The sequence below is a fragment of the Mya arenaria genome, chromosome 3 (assembly GCF_026914265.1).
Source record: "Mya arenaria isolate MELC-2E11 chromosome 3, ASM2691426v1".
Taxonomy (NCBI): Eukaryota; Metazoa; Mollusca; class Bivalvia; order Myida; family Myidae; genus Mya; species Mya arenaria.
The window spans coordinates 74,425,886-74,447,216 of record NC_069124.1 but is presented as its reverse complement, the minus strand read 5'-3'; the positions used below and the strand labels follow the sequence as shown (position 1 = coordinate 74,447,216).

Genomic DNA, 21,331 nt, shown 5'->3' with positions numbered 1-21,331 from the left:
TATAAATGGTTCAAAACTTTGGCTACGAACGTTGGAGCCATTTTATCAACGAGAGTACGAACAATACCATTAAATTAAGTAAAATATTTTGTAAGAGTCAAAATAAAGACTTTATTAGCAAAATTAACTACAAAAACTGACAAAATTAATGAACCTCAGTTTCGAACTAGATATCTTAACTACTCAAAATTAACAATTTCGAAAAAGAAAAACGCGCGACACGGGCGTTGATGCCCCCATTATCCGGAGCAAAAAAAGGAAGAAGAAAATTGTTACAAATATGTGTAATCATCTTTATATAATTAAAATAACTTCGATGACAGGTTAGTTGTCCATTACAAGGCTCCTGGGAAATAAGGACTCATGACTCATATTTTAGAATGCCTAACAGATTGTCGGACGTCAGAACCATGAAAGTGTAACTTTTAAAAAAGGCAATTATTAATTGGTCAAACTATACAATCTGTGTGTGCTATTTTATCTCTGCATTCATCAGTTGGCTTTTGACAAAATCTCAAGCTGGATCATTTGTTAAACATGGCCACGGTATGATAATGTATGGGCCGCTGGGCTAATGTATCAAGAGAGCATCTCTGCCGTTACACGCCACTTGTTCAGCCTGTCTCACAATGAAATCTTCCAATGGCGAATCGTAGCTCTACGTTAAACGTTGACGTATTAAAATGGATACTTGTTTTAGTAAGTTCAAGATTAATTAGTGTTGTTTTGTGTGTTTTTTTATTGTTGAGGAAATAAGTTTCATTCATAAAGTGTAGTTCAAAAGTGTAAGTGGGAAATTTAAAACGTTACTTAAGTCGGTAAGTAAATCTACACGACCGGGGTGCTTTTTTGAAAAATAACTGTAGAGTCTTATTAAAAATACTTAAATGTTCATTAATCTTTTTCATAAGACGTAAAATTATATTAAGAGTGATAGTACGTATGACATTTTGATGGCCGCTACCTATTGCTACCTGTAGTAGTTTGTCAAATATAGGGCCTGTAATATAGGCTCTGAAATATAGGGCCTTTAAATTGTTTTTGATTTTATTTCTTGTACCGTTTGTTACCAATCAAAAGTGCAATCAGAACACATGCTTGCAGGATGTATTGAAATTAAAAATGACGCACACACATTACAATAATATTAATATCCATATGTTCCATATCCACATATAATACAGCCAACATCATGTCTGTAAACTAAAACGGTTTCCATACATCATTTAAGTAATTCATCACATTGACAAAACAATGTCTTCATTTAGGAACGGCAGACTCGAACATTCAATCTGTGCTATAAGGTGACTTACACTATTATTATAATTTGTATTGTGAATTGCTTTAAAATGCCATAAATTATATATACCCGTGCGAACTGGTGAAGGGTTGATGGACTCCTTATATAATGGTTAGTGTAAAGTGTAAGGTGAATCAGTGAACAGGTCAAAGGTAAACCGTTTTTGATAAAATAATTGAATTAGAAAGATATTTCATCGAAGTGGTTTTTTCCAATACTTTTCATTATAATTCTTACATATGCAATTTACTGTATATGACAAGTTGTTATACTGTAACATCATTGCTGAATCATGTTCTGAAAGATGCGCAGAAATATGAATATGTTTAAGAGGGAATATATTCAAAATCTAAGGCAAAACATTTTTTTTAAATTTAATTATTTTAAGTTCAATGTTTCGATAAGGCAATTTTATGTCTAAAATATAAAACTGTTTAAAATCTTAACAATTTTTTACCATTTAATTTACACATGCTCATGATATATATATATATATATATATATATATATATATATATATATATATATATATATATATATATATATATATATATTGCATACTAATATTTTTCAAGCATGCCACAATTTATGCATATTTTTTTAAGTATTGCTCATTATCATTGATTCATCATACATAATTCATGCATTCCACTGCATTGCATTTGTTAAAGAAACCACCGCAGAAATGAAGGCGGTCCTTGATCCTGGCTCGTATCAGACATTGCAAGTGTAACTCATACCTGCATTATCAACTGTCTGAAAATGAACATATTAAAAACATCATAAACTTTTTTTATACAATTAATTATATGTTCTTAATGAAGACAATCTCCCAACCTGATTCGAAAGCTCAAGGGCAGTGTATTGTAAGACAGCTGTTTGTTTGGAATGCTGATTGCCTAAAATGCTAAACTGGTGCCCTGTAAGTATAAGGTATACCTAAAACTTTATGTGAAATGACAGATCGCTTAAGAAATCAAACGGTGGAAGCCAAAAGTAGCGACGGATGTTAGGGCCGAATATTGGTATTAACTATCAAAATTCAAACAGCCTGCATCATCATCATCATCATCATCATCATTATCATCGTCATCGTCGTCGTCATCATCATCATTGTCATCATCATCAATCATCATCATCATCATCATCATCATCATCATCATCATCATCTTCTTCTTCTTCTTCAGCAGCAGCAACAGCAACAGCAGCAGCAGCAGCTGTAGAATAATTCAGCATATTCATCAAAAAACGTTTCATTGCACTATCCAGAACTTGTTAAGTGTACCCTTCCAACGAATGTTGTCCCTACTAAATTTTTGAATTTTGGAAATCACTACCAAAGTCGGCATCACATGGCACTTCGCTGACAGTAGCCAAACCGGCTGCTAGTTTGTTTAAAAAAGCTGTATGGCAGTTTCTTCGGAAAGCAGAGAGGTTTGTTTTGGAGCCAACTGATCTGTTTGATCTCAATACGGACATATTCCTATAGAACTCAATATGAATGGTACTTATTACACTGGACAGAAAGTGCTCAATGGCTCTTCAAAACAAAACATGTTTTCAACAGTATGAAAAGTTAATTACATAAAAAATTAATTGTATGAAGAATAATATAAGTCTGAATAAACGTTTTTGACATGGACGAAATGACAGGCTAATGTAAACGCCTCATAAACACATCAATCAGTGACCCTGCTTCCATCATATACAAGATACCATAACACAAACGGTTATAAGACAAATGTGGCTTTCAAACAGAACATATTTGAACTGTTTTTTGAGTGCGAATTGTGACAAATATGAGCAGTTTTTGGAGGTTGAACAATGTTTGTTATTATGAGTTGCGATACGCGCACACACCTATCTGACAATGTATCCAGCGCCTTGAACATCATTGCAATCCGTTATAAATGGCATCGACATAGTACTTAAGCTAGTGTTTTATTTTATATAATTATGGGTATTATTGATTACAGATCTCAAAAATGTGAATAAATATTGGCATCTTATCTTATTGCGTTGAAGGAGTTGACATTTAAAATAAGATTTCATTACTGCATTGTTGTTATTATATTCTACTAAAATTGCTTCGGATCTGTTCAAACAACTTTGGTAGAAATATTTTATTATGTTATTAATTAGGTGATTTCGTATTGGCCAAGTTATTTGTCCGAGGTAAGCTGTATTGGCCTCCGAAAGGACTAAAAAAACCCAAATAGTATCAGTTGAACTGATTCGAGTCACAAAAATGACGTCAAGATAATTGTTGGTTTTCTCAAAATACCAAGGAATCGCTATTCAATTTGTATAACTCATTTAGAACTTAATAAGTTATTGAAAAAAGTAAAACATAAAGATCGTGGAGTTGAGAGTCATATCTTACTTCAGGCACTTAAATAAAGGTAAATTAATGTTCTAGGCAACGATCTACAACACTCATTTTCTTATATTATTTGTACAAGAGATGGCATAATTTATACGTACGCTTAACAAATACGGTAAAATAATGAAGGGAAAGTGTAATTACTGACAATGACGTCAATGTATAAATTTGTAAGATCAGTCTGCGACCAAACACACAATGGTGACAATGTGTACTTTTTTAAGATCAATCTGCGCCCAAACACATACTGATGTCAATGTATAAATTTGTAAGATCAGACTCTGTCGATAACTGCGACCGAAACACAAACAACAAACAAATGAAAACAAACTTAGCTGCAATAAAAGTTTCTTTCCATAAATTTGAAACGTTTATACTGTATTCTATAATTAACATCTGACCACTTAAAATAGATAGATATCTAACGTGGAAACTTATTTATTTAACACATCGAGGGGTGAAAGCGAAAAGGTTCTATCTGCTTCTTAATTTAATGTCACTTAGAGCCTTTTCGCTTTCACCCCTCGACATGCACGAGAACAATTAACCGTCCTCGTCACTGTTACTTGGAGTCTCTACCTGCACGTGCAAAGTGATCATTCACATTAAAGCATGCTGTACATAGTAAGAAATAATACAGTACTAGAAGTCTTATTTGTCAAAGTACACACACGGAAATGATGGAAAGCTACTAGCACAATACACTTTCCTTGGTCTGCTGATCCACATAACGTGGTCATATATTTGCTTGAACGTTTCAACAAAGAAAACCATCACGAACAATTACTTCCTTATAGGATGCTATTAATTAATTCGGTCGTATTGTTTTCAGTGTCAACGGTTTATTTTGTGGTCCTCCATTAGAAATGAATTCACAGTTTTGTTGTTTGGCAACGTATGTAATGCTACGTTACACACGAATTTATTGGTCGATTTTCTTCCTCATTTGAGATGTATACAAATCGTATACGATCTTTAACTTTTATTAATGAATAAAGTGTGCACCTCTAAAATATCGTAAATAATACCGCTTTACATTATATGGTTACAAGTTCTTGCATGTTATATTCAAACTTATTACACAGAGCAAGTGATCGTTTAATATGTTAAATGATGTTTCTATCTACAAATTTGACTCTAGTCTGTATTCTGACCTTTTTAAAAGTCAAACGGTATCTCTTGGTTTTTGTTCATTATAGCCACGCATATCTTTGAAATGAAATTGTGTCTGTTTCATGACCTTCAAGAATTAAAAAAAAAATCAGAAAATACTTTTAAGCTAAACTGTCGTCTTTGGTCGTTAAATATGTGTATATATTATGTATTCACTACTAAAGATCCATAAGGCCTCTTGAGCTTAAGTATGAATGTCTGTCTTCTGTCCAAAAACGAAAATATAACATTGTTCAAGAGTATGTTAACTTCACGTTTGAAACATTTTGCTAAAATATTGACAGCTTCCGACATGAATTGTATCACAGTGTTACAGACCACATGTCTCTGCATCAGTGGTCCAGCGGTAAAGGTACCGTCTGGCAATCCAGAGGTACAGGATTCGAACATCGCTGCCGGTCTGACCTCAAAGATTTTATACATTTTCTTGATAAAATTTAACATTGACAATCTTCCCGGCGTATCACTATTCTCACTGTTGTATTAAACAACTTCCAAAATTGCAATGGTTTACTCAATATAAATTTGGTGAGAATAAAAGTGTCCAGAATTCGTTTCCGTGTTCATTATCATTGAGATTTATTTGCGCAAAAAACTTTATTGCGCTTAATTCGTCGTAATAAGTATTTTTATTTTATTATGTCGACTTAAGAAGTGAATGAAAAACAAAATACACATAAAACTCAACATTTAATGTATATAAATTATTAAGAGGTAATAAAGTATGTTGAAATAGTAGCAGACACTATCAGTTTTTAATTTAAATACACCTTTAAAACCAACCTATAACTTGTTGATTTTAATGAGAATGTTGGCATGAATGGTCCATATTTGCGCATTTTTGCACGCCCTATTGTGTTAATGCATTCTTTTGTTTCAGGCAAAACGTTTTAAATGAAGAATAAGGAAGAACAGGGATATAGAAATCCAGCCTATATATATGTGAGTACATACGGCAAACGATACTGGTTCCTTCAAGGTCAAAGCTGTGAGTACATACGGCTAACGATACTGCTTTCCTCAAGGTCAAAGCTGTGAGTACATACGGCTAACGATACTGTTTTCCTCAAGGTCAAAGCTGTGAGAACAAACGGCTAACGATACTGGTTTTCTCAAGGTCAAAACTGTGAGTAGATCCGGCTAAGGATATTGGCTTCCTCAAGGTCAAAGCTGTTAGTACATACAGCTAACAATTCTGTTTTTCTTAAGTCAAAGCTGTTAGTACATACGGCTAACGATACTGGATTCATCCTTGAGTTTTACCAAATATTGGGAATAGCTTAGAGAGTTTTACCAAATATTGACAATAGTAAAAAGTTCTACCAAATATTGACAATAGCCTAGAGAGTCCTACCAAATATTGTAATTAATTAAAAAAGTTATACCAAATATTGACAATAGTCTAGAGAGATCTACCAAATATTGACAATAGTCTAGAGAGATCTACCAAATATTGACAATAGTCGAGAGAGTTCTACAAAAATATTGAAAATAGTCTAGACTCTAGAGAGGTCTACCAAATATTGACAATAGTCCAGAGAGTTCTACCAAATATTAACAAAAGTCGAGAGAGTTCTACCAAATATTGACAATAGTCGAGAGAGTTCTACAAAAATATTGACAATAGGCTAGACTCTAGAGGGTTCTACCAAATATTGACACTAGTCTAGAGAGTTCTACAAACTATTGACAATTGCCTAGAGAGTTCTACCAAATGTTGACAATTGTCTAGAGAGTTCTACCAAATATTGACAATAGTCGAGAGAGTTCTACCAAATATTGACAATAGTCTAGAGAGTTCTACCAAATATTGACAATAGTCTAGAGAGTTCTACCAAATATTGACAACTGTCGAGAGAGTTCTACCAAATATTGACAACTGTCGAGAGAGTTCTACCAAATATTGACAACTGTCGAGAGAGTTCTATCAAATATTGACAACTGTCGAGAGAGTTCTACCAAATATTGACAATTGCCTAGAGAGTTCGACCAAATGTTGACAATTGTCTAGAGAGTTCTACCAAATATTGACAATAGTCGAGAGAGATCTACCAAATATTGGCAATAGTCGAGAGAGATCTACCAAATATTGGCAATAGTCGAGAGAGATCTACCAAATATTGACAGTAGTCTAGAGAGTTCTACCAAATATTGACAATAGTCTAGAGAGATATATTAAATATTGGCAATAGTCGAGAGAGTTCTACCAATTATTGGCAACAGTAGAGAGAGTTTCATCAAATATTGACAATAGTATAGGGGGATGTACCAAATAATGACAATAGCTTACAGACTTCTACCAAATATTTGCAACAGTCAAAAGAGATCTACCAAATATTGGCAACAGTAGAGAGAGTTCTATCAAATATTGACAATAGTAAAGAAAGATCTACCAAATATTGACAATAGCTTACAGACTTCTACCAAATATTTGCAACAGTCTAGAGAAATCTACCAAATATTGACAATAGGCCAGAGAGATCTACCAAATATTGACAATAGTCTAGAGAGATCTACCAAATATTTACAATAGTCTAGAGAGATCTACCAAATATTTACAATAGCTTAGAAAGATCTACCAAATGCTGACAATAGTAGAGAGAGTTTTACCAAATATTGACAATAGTCTAGAGATATCTACCAGATGCTGACAATAGAAAAGAGAGTTCTACCAAATATTGACAATAGTCTAGAGAGATCTACCAAATGCTGACAGTAGTAGAGAGAGTTCTACCAAATATTTACAATAGTCTAGTGAGTTCTATCAAATATTTACAATAGTCTAGAGAGATCTACCAAATATTTACAATAGTCTAGAGAGATCTACCAAATGCTGACAATAGTAGAGAGAGTTCTACCAAATATTGACAATAGTCTAGAGATATCTACCAGATGCTGACAACAGCCTAGCGAACTCTATAAATTGACTCAACACTTTGTCATGCGTTTTGTACTACTATAAAAATAAGCGTGTCTGTAGCCGTTTCATTGTAACAGTTTTATTACCGTCGTTCGTCTTTATTCTTTGAATATTATTACATGGTTTGCGTACGGAAATGATGAATGATTTGTTTAAATATGTTTCAATTAAATACAGTCAAAGCGACCTGACCTCCGTTCAACAACAAGGTTCTGGTATAAATATCGGATGCTGTATGATTTTAATACACATTCGTAACATTAGGAACATAGTCAATATTATTTTAAACATATGTGGTGTTCTTTTGAACATTCTTAATAGATAAACATCTCTTACGGCCCTATGATGGCCCTTATAAGACGATTAAGCTAACCTCGCTATCTCATTTTAAAAGATTTTTTAAACTACTACTGGATGTCAATTCCATTCAAATCCATAATTTATTCATTTTAAAGAAAATCATGACATTCGTTTGGTTATGCAAAATGGAGTATATAAGTAAGCCATTTGTTAAATGTATATAAGGAACTTAAACTTTTTATGCTTACGAATTTGCGAGAAATAGCGGCCAGGTGTTGAACATGATGATAATGAAACAAGTAATGCAATACTGTATATGTAGGTTTACATTTATGATAATATCCATGTCTACGTTCCTAGACAACAACTCCTGAAGCCAAAAACTTTTTTATACAAATAATATATGGGCACAGCCAGGGCATTATTTTGATTAAACACGCGATAAATGTGGAACTGTTGAATAGTTTTCCAACTGATCATGACCAAATATCCATGCACATTTTCAAAAGAAAAAAAAAAGAAAATGTATACACGTAATGGATCACCAGAAGTTCATTTGAATAATATTTTGAAAACAGTGCTCCCAATTTATTATAGCTTTAGATCCATTCACGACATCTGATATATTTACTTAAGTCAAAGTATAAATGTTCTAATCTATAAATCAAAGTATATGCATACACAATAGAAATTAAATTTCCAAGCGCAATTAAAGTCGTACAAAGCTTGATGACACCATGGCAATCTGGGCATACAAAAACACAACACAAAACGAATTACATCTGATTAATGTTTTAGTCACGAGCAATCAACCCATTTGTTCCCAGTGTTTAGGAATAAAATACTCACCGAAACCAATTTCTAATACTTTAAGGTTGATAGATATAACCGAAGTAACCACATGTATACTTACTCCATCATTCTAAGAAAGATTTTTTATGTGTATAATTTGACTGTTTGGTTACTTTTCTATGAAAACCTATCATATTAGGTCACTTCTGTTGTACAGAAAAAAACTTGTTTATGCGATATGACCAAAACATTTTTAAAGAGGCTCGGACTTTCAAACATCCATTATCATCAAAAGCTGAACGTTGCATTGTTGAATGTTGAAAGAATATTTTTGCCACGGGAAATACTGGTGTATTTACTACAACTAACGCTAGTCAAAGTAATTGCCTAAGTTCAAATGCACGCGGCATGACAGATTTGAAACTGATCTTCCAGTAAAAACTCATACAAAACTATATCTCCAAATGTGTTAGAACCTTCGTTATCTTGACTACAGGATGAGGGACAGGGCGGTAACGGACCGGATACTCGATCTTCCTCCTCATCATCCTCTCGCTCTAGTATGAAGATGATCGGGGACAAGCTCCGCTCACAGGGCCGGACGCGCTGGGCGTTCCTGGCAGCCATCATTATTGTAGCAGTCATCATTATCGTCGGCATCACCGTCGCTATCTACTTTGCCAGAAACGGACAGGGTATTTATAAAGCAGAATTCATCTTTGGTGCTGTCGGTGTTTGGAATGAAATAGTTTGACCATAACTTGAATTCATGCAGTATTTAAAACAAGTTGTATTGTATGTTACTTTATGCTAATTCTTTTGGCAACGCATTTAATGTTTTTCGGGGGAAAGGGTGCTTCTTAGTAGGCTATTTATTTCAAATGATTTCGCCATTCACTGCAAGTAGCTGGTTTTATTTTACTTATTTAAGACAACCGCCATCAATAGAGCTGTCAATTCATCATTTCTTTTAAACTGTGTCGAATTGCAGTCTAATATGTTCAGTATATAAACTTTTGTGTCGCAAATAAAATCATTCATATTTCAAAATAAAAAAGCATGCCGTTAATATCTGCAGATGATATAATTGTTACATTGTGTTCTCCTTATGTAACTATCTGTCATTATGTTTTATTGCAAACTGCAATGATACGTTCAAGGTTCGCTCAACATAACAAGCTAGTTTATTGCTTCGACGCCAGGCTTTTAAAGCATACGACCCTTTCAATATGTGTTGTTGTTTTTACAAAACAAGACCCGTTGGAAAACTTTAAAACTCAGCAATCTATCAGATTTACTTGACATTTATTCATTCCATTTGTCAGTTTATTAATACGCAACAATTAATGAACATGTTGTGTTTTACTTTAAACAATTGCATGTCATCGAAACCCCATTGTGTTGTACTTTTACAGATTCCGACACCGAGGCGGTGACAACAGTGGTGGGTTCGCGGGACGGAGAAGGTAAACAAGGTTTTAAAAGGAACAGTATTTTCATTTAAATCAATTTGCAAAAAAAATAATGGTGGTTTGATATTTATCAGACATATTTCATAATTATAAGATTACGTTATTAACTCGTATCTGTTTAAATTTGAGATTAGATCAGTTCAGAACAAATGGTTGTGTGCACAAATAGCTTTTTACTGATTGATTGCTAAGTACGCGTGTTTAACTTCACTGATTGCAGGCCGTACTCCTCTGTCCACCCGGAAGTCTCCTGTGCCGACCACATTGTCTATCACGTTTGGCTCCCAGACAACACAGGAGGCTCCTACGCTGAAGCCATCAACACAACCACCAACAACACAACAGCCCATCACAGAAAAATATACTACACACAAGCCGATGACAAAACAGCCAACTACACAAAACACGACTACACAAAGGGCGACTACACAAAAACCTACGATGCAAAATCCCTCTACACAAAAACCTACGATACAAAATCCGACTACACAAAAACCTACGACACAAAACCCGACTTCACAAAAACCGATTACACAAAGGCCAACAACACAAAAACCAACAACACGTTCGCCTACTGTGGAAACTACTACAGCGATACCTACTACTGCACCATCTCCTGTCGAGCCTACAGATCCAAGAACGCCGACGACGACGGTCCAATCTACTAGTATCTCAAATAACGAACAAACAGGAAATGAGTCTACAAATGCAACACAAAGTCCTCCCACTATGACCACGTCTCACAACTTGAGTAAGAACTGTCACATCTATTGCAAATGGTCCTTATATTTAGCATTGCATTTCACAAATGATTGCATGGCCACAGTAGTAATAAAGTAATTGTCTTTAAACAGCTATCAATAAAACGATGACAGTAATGCGTAATCATAATATCTATTTTTTTGTATTCATTAACTGTTTCAAAATAACAAAATGTGACAGTGACAATCAAGGACAGTGACGCCATTATTTACTGATAACGACATGTCCATGCTCGAATAATGTGTGTGTTATCATATGACGTTATGGATCTCCCGTGTTACCAATGTAAAGGATAGAGGTTAAACTTTAGTTTACCGGGCTTGTGTCTGTAGTATTTATTGTTTTATAATTGTAAAATTGTTTACTGGTACAACCTGGCAGGAATGAAACAATGATGAGCATACAGTCAACAAAAGAAACACATTAATAATTCTTTCAAATTATACATGCATGCTGTAACGGGTACCAATCTATCTTTTATCTCTTCCAGCTGTGTCAATGAGCAATATCCTCTACAACCCAACTGACGTCACCTCTCTGACGCTGTTCTGCGAGGGGAGCCACAGCGGCGCATTCGAGTCCCTGGCCATCCACAAGCAGTTCAAGGACGGGTACGAGGCGATCGCCCTAGCCGTCTTGGGGGAGGAGGGCGCTGTGGAGGTGATCAAGTTCCTTCCGAACATGACCCACCTCGTGTCTGTCAACGACAATCGCGTCTCCCTCACACTTTACCTCGACCCCTTCCGCTGTATAGATATCACAAACTACACGTGCACCATTGCAAACAAAGAGCATGTGGCCAAAGCAACTGCACTGGTACAAAGTAAGTGATATGGAATGCTACAGTTTTAGAGACTTGTTTGGTTTAAACTTTTTGATTACTCGTTAACCATCCATTGCAAATTAACCTTACTATATCATTTTCGTTTTAGTTTTTAGTTTTCGTCATGTAACTTTGATTTTGAACAACGGAACTGTTATGGGTTTTTAACCTATTGGTGACCCTGTCGACCATAAAATATAAGAATGATCCGTTCCATTATTTTCAGTTTTCATGCCCGAGCCCTATATTAAGGTTCCCCACTCTATTGTGGAGGACAAGGAGGTGAAACTTAGTTGTTTGGCCGACGTCTGGGGAACCAATGGCGCCATTGTGTGGAAATTTAAACCAGAATCCACGACAAAGTTTATGGATTTTAGTGTTGCTCCTGTCAACAAACTTAGTTATAACAATTGCACTACAGTTATAAACAGTACCCTGACATTTAATGTTACACTTTTCGAGCATGGTGCTACGTTTCGCTGCGAGGTCGTGCAATTGTGGGATGATCCAAAAGTTATCCAGACTACCACTAGTGACGTCACAATAAAGGTCGTCCCCGGTAAGCATTTTGATCACACCTGTAATTTTGTTGTAAGAGTTGAAACTTATCTTGTTTTAACTTGGTAGTTTATAAACCCAGCTGTTTCGTTTTTCAAGATATGCGTACCAGTTTATGTTAAGACGTTAACACTTAAACGTTCGAAAAAACAACAACAACATGATTAAACTACATCTGTATTTTCTGTTTGTGTATATCTTACCTTTGACGAATCATGAAATCAGTCTAAAAACATCCTGTCTCGCGTATATTTCAGCGGATTATTGTATCGGGAAAAGACTGAACACAATCTACCCCCATCCAGATGGACCTTGTACACTGGTTGTGTTCTGTGTTAGCACCGGACCACTTGTGTTTGAAATTGAGTGCGAACCCAATCAATGTTATGATTACGTAAAGACTGCTTGTGTACCACGTGACACGGGTTAGACTACACGAACTATAGCTTTTTTAAATCTACAGCATACGGATACGGTGCTGTGATATCTATCAGCGGGGAACCCGTGTAGCTCGGCTTGCACACGAAACTTCCCCCGAGTGGGATTGGGTAGTGTTTTTACGGGTGATGCACTTGCGGATGTATACAGGTATTTTGTCATGGTTTAATGTGATGGCTATATCTGGAACAAATAATACAAGTCCATACTTCAACAATCAAACACAAGCTGAAACACTATGACAGCGGTCGTATGTCTATATAATATTGTTTGTTTATTTTTTGTCAAATCATATCTGTAATTAATGTCTTGTGTTTTTTTTGTAATTATACGGTTGCATAGATACATATTGCACGTGCACCTGTAGTTTAATATATACTTTCTTTCATCTATATATTTAGTTCGTATGTGTTTCTCAAGAAAGAAATCTTGCTGGTTCAAATTTAAAACATGACACATAAAAATGCTACATGTCACGCCTATAACTTTTATTATCTCAAGAATTCATTTGTATTCGATGGACGTGTTAATGTTATCTTTATGCATGTTTAACCTGGTTTGCCCAAGGGTTATTCGGCAATGTGGCATAGACTGGTATAATGTAAAATAGTTATTTACATGATTTTTATTTGACAAGAATTTTTTTCTAAAATCGAAATAGTGTTTCGAATCAATCATGATTATAATTAAGTGTTTCTGCCAAATTTGTAAATATTGTTTAAGATTTATGGCTTTGTTTCTCTACAAAATGACATGTTGTTTGAAGAACGAGATGAATGTTAACATGGATGTTTTGACAGTGCTAACAAACCAGTCTTTATTCAATATTTTGTGTTCGTAATTCTAAACGCTATATTGCTACAATTATTCAAGTAAACCATGCATCGATATACCATAAAAAGCGAAAACTTAATTTGTTCATAGATTACTCGCATTGTCTGTCATTGGATGTTTATATCGGTTGTGGCATAGGAAACGGAGGTAGAAAACGTTTGAGTTGAGAGTGACTTGAACCAATTGAGGGCTCAGGAACACGTTTGAGTTCTGAAGAATGCTTGAAACAATTGAAACACGGACCAAGATACAGAAAAAATGTCAATACTCATGTGTAAACAAAGATTGATAATTCAATGCTTACATAACCATTGTGTGGTTCAAGGCGGTAATATTTATTTTGCTTTGTTGCGTACACTCATTTTACGACAAAAACAGCATTATTTGAAACTCATGCCGCATGCGTTGTATTTTTTGTAATGACAAAGAACAGAATTAAGAACGCTGTATGCCTGTGTTTCATGTTATTTACATAATGTGTCTGGTGACATTGTTATTGTTACAAGCATTACATTTATAGCGTTCTTGTGAACAAAAAATAATATTTCAGTATCGTTCTCAGCCAAACTGAATGATTTTTATTTTCATATCTGTAATTTCTATTATCAAAGTATTGTTTATGTTTGTATTGTTCATTGTCAAAGGTATGTCCGAGTTTTGTAAACCACTTGTTTAACATACTTCAGATACTGCACAATTGCATCCAGATATCTTGATTTGCAAGCTGCAATTGTTCAATACACAACAAAGGAAACATGTTTGGAAATATTCTATAACTTCAATCTTTTTTATAGTTAATAAGGTTTCTATAAAATCATTAGGTAAACTGTATACATTTACTGTACAACTTCATAATTACATGTGCTAAAATTATTGGCGGAAAATAGGATACCTTTTATTATTTCAATCCTTTAAGACAAAGCAGTGTGTTTTTATTGTTTTTGAAGAATGTGTGTTCATATTGTTTAAAGTATATACGTTTATCAAGTTATCAAAAATTAAGATCAGTTATGTACTTACATTTGTTGGAAACCTGATATCTTCCGCCTGGAGCGGACTATTTTATTATGCACTTTTTTAGTTATAGATGAAATAAACTTTAGCTCTCAGGAAAGATTCTCGGCTGTTGCTTTTACTTCGTGAAAGGATATGTAAAGCATATTCCATATCTGGTTGTACTTATTGTCCCAGATTATTAATAACCAAACAAGAAACATTTACACATATTATTTCTCATTGCAAGAAAATTATATTAAAATTACTAAAATTCCCACCAATTCCGCTGCTGGTAAATTGTACAATGTTAATTAAATAAGTGAGTAATGCTAATAGAACCAGAATTTGGATGATATCCTGTTTTGTACATCACAGATGGACATTTTAGTCAAAACGAAGGAAGGCGTCATTCGCTCACCCGAGTGTTCACCATAGCCGCTGGTTACCACGTAAGTCGCTGCAGCCCAACTACTTATAACTGTCTGTCACGCAGTTGTAGACGGCGGTAAAACTTAATCGAATTTATACTAGCTAGCGAAAATATATATCAGCGATCGGCATTCAGTTTTGAAAAATTGGGTAATAGTATCCTAAGTGCATACTTTAGCAAAGTGTAGAATGCCACATAGTTTATGATGCTGTTTTTCAGATATGTGTACTTAAATAAACCAAGTCCCAGTTTCCCGAAACAAGCCCCTAAAATATAATTATTAATACTCATGATAAACATTTTTTTTATTTAGTAACAGCCAGATTAAGTAAGGCATTCGGCTTGTTCAAATCAATTTATGTTAATTGGTGCCATACTCACTGGGTATTGCGACTGTTGAATATTCTAACGTTTTTGACATTTTCATTAAATGCATGTAATGTTAACCATAGTTCTGTGTGATTACAATGTTTAAAAGCTTTGAAAGACATCATACAGAGGATTATTTATATGAACTTGAGTAAGTGGTTCGGGAGAAGAATATGCACAAAGGACATTGGGCGATTGCAATAGCGAGGTTGCCCTTGAAACCATTGAAATAGCAGATGTGGTTGTGAGTTCATGTGCGTGTCTAGTCGATGACGTGTCCGCCGTAGTTGAGATGGGCGTCCACACAGCCCAACAGCGCCCCAGCGTCGGACCGGTACAGGAAGTTCACTACGTACCGCGCCTGAAAACACAGATAATTTCTTTGAATCTGAGAGCATTGACAAAACGAAGTAGTTTGTAACGACAGTGGAGTTACCTTTAATGGTTACTAAGAAAAGAAAAGACCTGGATATTGTATATATCATTTTGAATTTTTAAAACTTTGAACATATCATGTAATATGTGAAGCTACAAGATCCTGGTGGATTGAAAGCTTCTTCAAGGAAACAGACTCAAGCGTGCCTCCATTCAACCATTGTCTTTAAATAACATACAGAAGTAGGTCATGAAATTATGTCAAAACAAAAAAAAAGTTTGGCGTTTCCCGGCCGACTCACAAATGTTGAGACCCGTCTGTCCGTTGGTTATTATCTAAAGAAAAATTCGATTTTCATTACGGTAAAATAATGCATTTGAAAAAGTATAAACTCTCCAAATAAACAGAACACATGCTGGAATGTCAAGAAAACTACTTGTATCGATGATGTGAATCAATAAGAATGGCCCTTCATCACTGACAGAGTTGTGAGACAGCTGATTGGACAATCTTTAGCATTGATGTTGCAAGGTGCAGTAAATTGACAAACTCCGCGCAGTGTTACTTCCCTTGCAGTACAGTAATCACTGCCTTCACAAATATCACGTGATGATAGAAACGGCACGTGATTGCAATTTACAAAATGGACGGAACACCTTTAAAAGAAATTCCAGCAACATGTTTCATTTGTTTAGAAAATAAACGATTTTATTCCATAAAAGGAAAAAATGCAAAACGTTCGATACATGTCTGAATAGCTAACAACACATCCATGTTGATATTGTAATTTGTAAATCCTACTTTCAATTTGAAAAAAGACCGAACATTTCCGAATGTTTTTTTTAATTGTTATTTTTTTATAAAACATATTATGCCTATCAACTGGCGTAAAGTAATTATTTAAGAAAGGATATAAGAATAAATATATATGATTAAAAAAAATGCCATTAAAAGTTTTCATCCAATTTTGGATGAAAATCTTGTGGTGGCAGTGATTACTGTACTGCAAGGGAAGTAACACTGCGCGGAGTTTGGTAAATTGACTGATTGCTTGAAACGGAATATGACTTATCGTTTGGCCTAAAACTCTTTTGAAAGTCATGTTGGGGTCAAATACAGACAACAAAAACAATTTACCAATTTATCGCTCATCTATTTGTCAAACCACTGAATAAAAATCATTTTTACCTTACATTTTTTTGTATTTTATTATAATTCTCAGTCTTATGAGTCCGATTTACTTTTATCTACATCACCATAGCCAATATTAGCCATGCCGAAGGCCAAAAAGATCACTATTTCATTTTGGTTTGCCCCTTAAGTTTCCATATAGTAAAAAACACATAGACTGTAATTAGACTTGGTGTCGTTTTCTTGCGTCTTCGTGCAAAAACTCTATCTGTATTGAAAATGTAGGGAGCAAAAGGAAACGCCGAACAAATTTATTATTTGTGGTCTTACACTAGGTAATGAGTTGAACTCAACGAGGTCCGCGGGGAGGCTGATGGTTATGTCCCTGAAAGTGATGCGACCGGGGAGCAGCGGACATCCGGCGTGGTATGAGTTCGCCTCCATGAACAGACGGTCTATCTGGACGTCGATGTCTGACTTCACTTCATCCACCGCACCGAACAGCAGCTTATTAATCAGAAGACATCCGTCATATATTCGCCTGAAGCGGAGATTTGATTACGGATATTCATAGGTGGATAATCATGCCGAAATAAAAACGACGTGTAAATAACAACTGATAAGGCATAGGCTTCTCCATAAGTATGGTTCGACAAGCAAATCTTAACAACTTTATTGAACATGCAACGGATACTGGATAAAACGGCTGCCTTTAAACAAAATAGATAAAACAGTAATGCACCAGTCAATTGTAACCACGGCCCCCAATGGCCGTGGGTATACCGGGGATATGGGCCGTGTTTTTAACTTCCCGGAGGCCGCGCAGTGCCGGGTGAATGCGGTGGTTTTGTATTCGGGTCAAATATACCGGGGAATGTGCCTTACTTAGGGTCCCTTGAGAACGGGGGCATTTGGCTGGGATTTTACCATCAGTTCGTCCCCGCAGGTCGGGGGTTTTACACGGGCTTGGCAGGACCAAAAGTCAAAGCCGTGGTTACAATTGACTGGTGCATAACTGGTCCATTCTAAAAGCACAAAATATTTCAAAGTACATATAGAACATAATTATTGAAAAAAATGAAAACGCTCAGTCGTCAGTCCCTCCAAGTTCAATATCACCAGAAACACCTAAGACTTACAGATACTGGTCATCCAGCGGATACACGAGATCTATCTCTCCCGTGGTATGGTTTTCAAGCCCTACTTGTACATCTATCATCAGGTGGTCGATTCGTTTGCCGATAGTGGCATTAACCGTGACGTTATACTGTCCCGGAAGTCGGATTGTGATCGGGAATATGCCTAGCTCGTGCACGACTACGATATCATTGTTTACATCTGGATCTAAAGTAAAAATAGACATTAGAAATCAGCATAGCTCATTCAAATACATATTTCGATTTTGTAAATTGCAGTAGAACATATATATAACTTATAGATAAGTTGCAACACTTTTTATTAGTATATTGCCATGAAGACAGACCGTTTAAGAAGGCATTTGTTCTACATTTGTTCTACATTTGTTCAACATTTTAGCTCTTATTCCAAACCAATGCAAAATAAAGGCAGAAAATAATACTGTTCATTCAGAAAGGAAATTATTGAGACTCATGAGACTAGTCTATCGAACTACAGCGATCATTTATAAGGAAAGGCATTCCTGAAGACTAGTCTATCGAACTACAGCGGACATCCATTCAGCAAGGAAGTCCTTGTGACTAGTCTTATCAGACTACAGCAAGCATCTACACAAAACAGAACTTCTCATGACTATCGGACTACAACGATCGTCCAGACCGCAAAGAAGTCCTCGCGGTTTTTCGATCGGAGCATTTAAACAAAAGGCACTCATGAAGACAAGTATATCAGACTACAGCGAGCATCCATACAGCAAGTCACTCTTCGTGACTAGTATATCAGACTACAACGAGCATCCAAACGGAGTCACTTTTCGCGACTATGATATCAGACTACAGCAAGCATACATACAGAGAGTCCCTCTTCGCGACTGGTATATCAAACTACAGCAAGAATCCATATTGAAAGACACTATTCGCGACTAGTGTATCAGACTACAGCGAGCATCCATACAGAAAGTCACTCTTCGCGACTAGTATATCAGACTACAGCGAGCATCCATACAGGAAGTCACTCTTCGCGACTAGTATATCAGACCACAGCGAGCATCCATACAGAAAGTCTCTCTTCGCGACTAGTATATCAGACCACAGCGAGCATCCATACAGAAAGTCACTCTTCGCGACTAGTAAATCAGGCTACAGCGAGCATCCATACAGGAAGTCATTCTTCGCGACTAGTATATCAGACCACAGCGAGCATCCATACAGGAAGTCACTCTTCGCGACTAGTATATCAGACCACAGCGAGCATCCATACAGAAAGTCTCTCTTCGCGACTAGTATATCAGACCACAGCGAGCATCCATACAGAAAGTCTCTCTTCGCGACTAGTATATCAGACTACAGCGAGCATCCATACAGAGAGGCACTCTTCGCGACTAGTATATCAGACCACAGCGAGCATCCATACAGGAAGTCACTCTTCGCGACTAGTAAATCAGGCTACAGCGAGCATCCATACAGGAAGTCATTCTTCGCGACTAGTATATCAGACCACAGCGAGCATCCATACAGGAAGTCACTCTTCGCGACTAGTAAATCAGGCTACAGCGAGCATCCATACAGGAAGTCATTCTTCGCGACTAGTAGTATATCAGGCTACAGCGAGTATCGTTACAGATAGATACTCAAGAAGAAAAGTCTATCAGGCTACAGCGAGCATCCATTCAGAAAGTCATTCTTCGCGACTAGTATATCAGACTTCAGCGAGCATCCATACAGAAAGTCTCTCTTCGCGACAAGTATATCGGGCTACAGCGAGTATCCATACAGATAGGCACTCATGAAGACAAGTATATCAGGCTACAGCGAGTATCCATACAGAAAGTCACTCTTGAAGACAAGTATATCAGGCTACAGCGAGTATCCATACAGATAGGCACTTATGAAGACAAGTATATCAGACTTTAGCGAGCATCCATACAGAAAGTCACTCATCGCGACTGGCATATCAGACTACAGCGAGCATCCATACAAGGGTCACTCTTCGCGACTAGTATATCAGACTACAGCGAGCATCCATACAGGAAGTCCCTCTTCGCGACTAGTATAACAGACTACAGCGAGCTCAATACTAGTATATCAGACTACATCGGCCATCCATACAGAGAGGCAGTTCTCAATACTTGTATATCAGACTACAGCGAGCATCCATACAGAAAGTCACTCTTCGCGACTAGTAGATCAGCCTACAGCGAGCATCCATACAGAAAGGCAGTTCTCAATACTTGTATATCAGACTACAGCGAGCATTCATACAGAAAGTCACTGTTCGCGACTAGTAGATCAGCCTACAGCGAGCATCCATACAGAAAGGCAGTTCTCAATACTTGTATATCAGACTACAGCGAGCATCTGTACGAAAAGGCTCATCTCAACATTAGTATATCAAACTACAGCCAGCATCCATACAAAAAGTCAGTTCTTAATACTTGTATATCAGACTACAGCAAACATCTGTACGAAAAGGCTCTACTCAACATTAGTATATCAGTATTCAGTGAGCATGCACACACAAAGTCACTACTCTAGACTTTTATACCAGAACGATTACTCACTGCATATAGTCCAGTTGTGTTGACCATATGTGAAATTCAAGCGCATAAAAGTGAACACAATACAAATCCAGTAGGCCTGCATGTTTCTTGTTTAAGTGAAGTCACTGAGTTGTCTCAACTGCACACAGGTTTTATACAGGCAAAGTTTGTGTGCAGGTGATAAGGTAAAAACATTACTGAAACTTCACGCTGCACTTCCAAGTATGTCGCATAATGCATCCATTGACTTATGCCTCCATTGACTGGTCTTTATCGTGAGGGAACACATGACCTTGTGTTATTCTGATAAGGGTTTCTCGTTTCGTTTGTGAAGCCGCGTGAATGGCTGAAGACATCGGTGCGGCGCTCAAAAGCTGCATGGTATCTAACTACCGCGGAATGTGTTAAGAGGATACAAAATACTATATCAAACTGCTTCCCTCGGGACATTATACAACCATTTATATGGTCAATTGTTAAGTTTCGAACATCGGGAAAAAATAACAATCGTCATGTATTTTGTGAAGCGTTATATAAAAGTTTATTGCTTAACTACAACAAAACACAAACTAAAACCGACGGGAGCGGCGGGTCCCGT

The 21,331-nt window shown here is 36.2% G+C and overlaps 2 protein-coding genes across 4 annotated transcripts; one reads left to right on the top strand and one right to left on the bottom strand.

Moving 5' to 3' along the window:
- The first annotated feature begins 580 nt into the window (after window positions 1-580).
- Window positions 581-14,328, top strand: LOC128226795 (uncharacterized). Of its 3 annotated transcripts, none has more exons than XM_052936851.1 (8): window positions 581-699; window positions 5,737-5,798; window positions 9,365-9,563; window positions 10,284-10,334; window positions 10,561-11,091; window positions 11,593-11,925; window positions 12,152-12,484; window positions 12,741-14,328. In XM_052936851.1, exons 2-8 carry the CDS (start codon window positions 5,751-5,753, stop codon window positions 12,911-12,913), a joined length of 1,668 nt encoding a protein of 555 aa, XP_052792811.1. In that variant the 5' UTR covers window positions 581-699; window positions 5,737-5,750; the 3' UTR covers window positions 12,914-14,328. The 3 variants fall into 3 exon arrangements, with proteins under 3 accessions (XP_052792811.1, XP_052792813.1, XP_052792812.1); XM_052936852.1 differs by having other exon boundaries at window positions 694-818; XM_052936853.1 differs by lacking the exon at window positions 5,737-5,798 and having other exon boundaries at window positions 659-699.
- Window positions 14,329-15,674: 1,346 nt separating this feature from the next.
- LOC128226796 (uncharacterized) lies at window positions 15,675-20,977 on the bottom strand. The gene is made up of 4 exons (XM_052936854.1): window positions 20,755-20,977; window positions 18,197-18,401; window positions 17,388-17,598; window positions 15,675-15,911 (listed from the first exon to the last, which is right to left on the bottom strand). The coding sequence occupies exons 1-4, from the start codon at window positions 20,834-20,836 to the stop codon at window positions 15,813-15,815; spliced, it is 597 nt and encodes a 198-aa protein (XP_052792814.1). The 5' UTR covers window positions 20,837-20,977; the 3' UTR covers window positions 15,675-15,812.
- Window positions 20,978-21,331: the final 354 nt, after the last annotated feature.

Excerpts from the sequence above, each read along its gene's own strand:
- LOC128226795 (XM_052936851.1), top strand. The coding sequence starts at position 5,751 with ATGAAGAATAAGGAAGAACAGGGATATAGAAATCCAGCCTATATATAT. Across the intron at positions 10,335-10,560 it reads GGGTTCGCGGGACGGAGAAG|GCCGTACTCCTCTGTCCACC; the intron begins GTAAACAAGGTT and ends CACTGATTGCAG. Across the intron at positions 12,485-12,740 it reads CACAATAAAGGTCGTCCCCG|CGGATTATTGTATCGGGAAA; the intron begins GTAAGCATTTTG and ends CGTATATTTCAG.
- LOC128226796 (XM_052936854.1), bottom strand. The coding sequence starts at position 20,836 with ATGCAGGCCTACTGGATTTGTATTGTGTTCACTTTTATGCGCTTGAAT. Across the intron at positions 17,599-18,196 it reads CCGCTGGATGACCAGTATCT|GCGAATATATGACGGATGTC; the intron begins GTAAGTCTTAGG and ends TCTCCGCTTCAG. Across the intron at positions 15,912-17,387 it reads AGTTCAACTCATTACCTAGT|GCGCGGTACGTAGTGAACTT; the intron begins GTAAGACCACAA and ends CTGTGTTTTCAG.